General features: G+C 45.9%; 1 protein-coding gene across 2 annotated transcripts; it reads left to right on the top strand.

Annotated features, from left to right (window-relative positions):
• Positions 1-235: 235 nt before the first annotated feature.
• LOC124871699 lies at positions 236-2110 on the top strand. Of its 2 annotated transcripts, XR_007039094.1 has the most exons (5): positions 236-584; positions 893-1042; positions 1162-1317; positions 1420-1750; positions 1924-2110. XR_007039094.1 is itself a non-coding variant. In XM_047371169.1 (4 exons), the coding sequence occupies exons 1-4, from the start codon at positions 354-356 to the stop codon at positions 1543-1545; spliced, it is 663 nt and encodes a 220-aa protein (XP_047227125.1). In that variant the 5' UTR covers positions 236-353; the 3' UTR covers positions 1546-2110. The 2 variants fall into 2 exon arrangements, 1 of the variants encoding a protein (XP_047227125.1); XM_047371169.1 differs by having other exon boundaries at positions 1420-2110.
• Positions 2111-2540: the final 430 nt, after the last annotated feature.

Below are 2540 nucleotides of genomic sequence, written 5' to 3'. Positions count from 1 at the left end.
ATAGGAACGCCTGCTAGTGAACATGAGGCTGAGTAACAGCTTTATTGAAAACATGAGGAACGATACTGTGGTTTGTCCGGGGTCCACTTACAGCTGATCTGTGCGCTGAAGAAAGAGAGGAGAGAGTACTGATGGCTGGAGGTTATGAGCAACTAGTTTGAACAGGCAAGATCTTACCTGTAGGCTAGCGTGGATTCTCCCGGAGAAGGGGAGTTGGGTCACAGAGGCTGAGTTTGTGAGAGCATTTTAGCCGTCTCTCTCTGCTGTGAAGCGAGTTGGAGGGTGGACAGGCAGAGTTTGTGGGAACACAGTCTGGAGCAGAAGGGAGTTCTTCCCTTGGCTTGCAGATCTGAATGAGGCTTTTGATGGACTTGCACAATGAAGTCCTTCCAGCGAACTTGGACACGTGTTGGTTTTCTGGAGTTTTGTATGTGGTTTTTTGGCTATCTGTTCATCTGGACCAAGTAAGAAGCGTACCCTGTTCACCCTCCAACACAAGTGCTCCTCGCTGTCAACAGCGCCTGAGTTGTGCTTCTAGACTCCACATCTCTCGTTTTCCCCTGGCGGTTCTATTCATCTACAATGTAAGCCATTTCATCACTTATAGTAATCGTGTAGGCTCCAGACACTCTGACTTACCTGCTCTCCCTTTCTCTGTGCAGTTGGTGATCTCCCAGTTCCAGATCACACACATCCACATTTTGTAAAATAAACTCTTTAAAATACTTGCTTTATTTCTCCTGAGTGTAATTCTGTATGTGGGTCAGATCTGTACCGAAGAACGTGACAGATCACTCAGGCCAACAAGACCCAGCAGATGCACTTAGGAGAACTCTTTCTGAACATTCTGCCCAAATCCAATCTCATAGTTTATCTCTTCGTTTCCTTGCAGAGCAACAACGCCAGACAAATCAGCAGCTCTATGCTACAACACTCCCTGAGTAATCAGACCTCCGTAATTACAGATGGCACTGTGGTCACTCAGCTGCTTCCGTACTCACGTGATGTCATTTCCCCAAACCCTGAGAAGTTTTCCGGTGAGGTGGGTAATTGTGGGGGATTTCTTCTCCAGTATACTCTCGTCTTTAACAGTTCACCACATTCCTTCCTACACGATGATGTGAAAATCTCTTATATTATCTGTGCTGTCCCAAAATTCAGGGGAAGATTGGAGACTGCACCCCAGTGCTTTTTTTTTCTCGTAGACTTAGTAACACAGAAAGAAACTATGATGTGGGGGACAGAGAACTGTTAGCCATTAAGCTGGCTTTAGAAGAATGGCGTCATTGGTTTGAGGGTGCTGAGTTTCCCATTCAGGTTTGGACAGATCATAAGAACCTAGCCTATTTACAGTCAAAATTCACGCCAGTTCCATTGGTCTTTGTTTTTTTCTCATTTTAACCTCTCCATCTCTTTCAGACCAGGTTCAAAAAACATGAAGCCGGACTCCCTGTCCCGACAATTCTCTCCAGGCGATTCGGAGAAGGAACCAGCAACCATTCTGCCTCCCAGTTGAATCGTGGGGTCACATACATGGGAGACTGAGGAAATCATAGCCAAAGCACAACTACACAAACCAGATCTCAGCACATGGCCGTCCAACCGAACCTATGTCCCTTTGTCAGTCCGCCCGAGGCTCATCCACTGGTTCCATACTGCAAGATTCTCAGCACACCCCGGAGTTAGCAGAATAACGGCACTGATCTAAAGGAGATTTTGGTGGCCATCCCCCGTCTCCCGGTCTCTCAAGGTATGATCACCATACTTACGATTGTAGATGGTTTTTCATGCCACCTTGATCCCTTATGGAGGCTTGCGTCCACACTTCAGACAGCATGGCTCCTCACTAACCATGTTTTTCGTCTGCATGGCATCTCACTGGACATTTTGTCTGACCGTGTCGGGAAAAACATGACAACACAGACAGTGACCCCCCGGCACCTTCTGGTATCCTCTGGCATCTTCTGGCACCTTCTGGCATCCTCTTGCACCCCGTAGCATCCTCTGGCAGGCTTGTGGCAGCTTTATGGCCTGGGACGTCCAGCGTGTTTTTAAGCATTTATTTATAATTTTCTGTGAGTGACAATAAACCGGCTGTTTGCGCAATAAATTGTTGTCATCCTTTCAGCACATCATACATACACATAGTACTACTTATTTTCCATCGCAAGTAAATACAATCACCTTATGTTATGGGTCTAAATCTGTTTATTAAATAATAATCAATAATGACATTATTATTAACAGGCTATAACAACAATGACAACCCATTTGCCGATAATCAGCACTGGCTTTGGACAGCCCCGTGCAGCTCCGGCAGGCTGTGGCAGTCGGAACTGCCAATTCTACCTACCACTGCCACAAATTGAGCTTGCTGTCTCTCACCTGTCCTGTACGTTAGCACTGGCTGGTTTTGATAGCTAGTTATCTGCTTAAAGCTAACTTGCAAAATATCACTTGGCTTTACTTAAATATTAAAACGCAGAGTGCCTGAGAAGACATTAAATATATGGTCAATACTCACCTCTGATCCTCTGTGC

The sequence above is a fragment of the Girardinichthys multiradiatus genome, chromosome 7 (genome assembly GCF_021462225.1).
Source record: "Girardinichthys multiradiatus isolate DD_20200921_A chromosome 7, DD_fGirMul_XY1, whole genome shotgun sequence".
NCBI classification, from domain to species: domain Eukaryota; kingdom Metazoa; phylum Chordata; class Actinopteri; order Cyprinodontiformes; family Goodeidae; genus Girardinichthys; species Girardinichthys multiradiatus.
The sequence above is the reverse complement of the archived record's forward strand: the minus strand, read 5'-3'. Positions and strand labels throughout refer to the sequence as shown.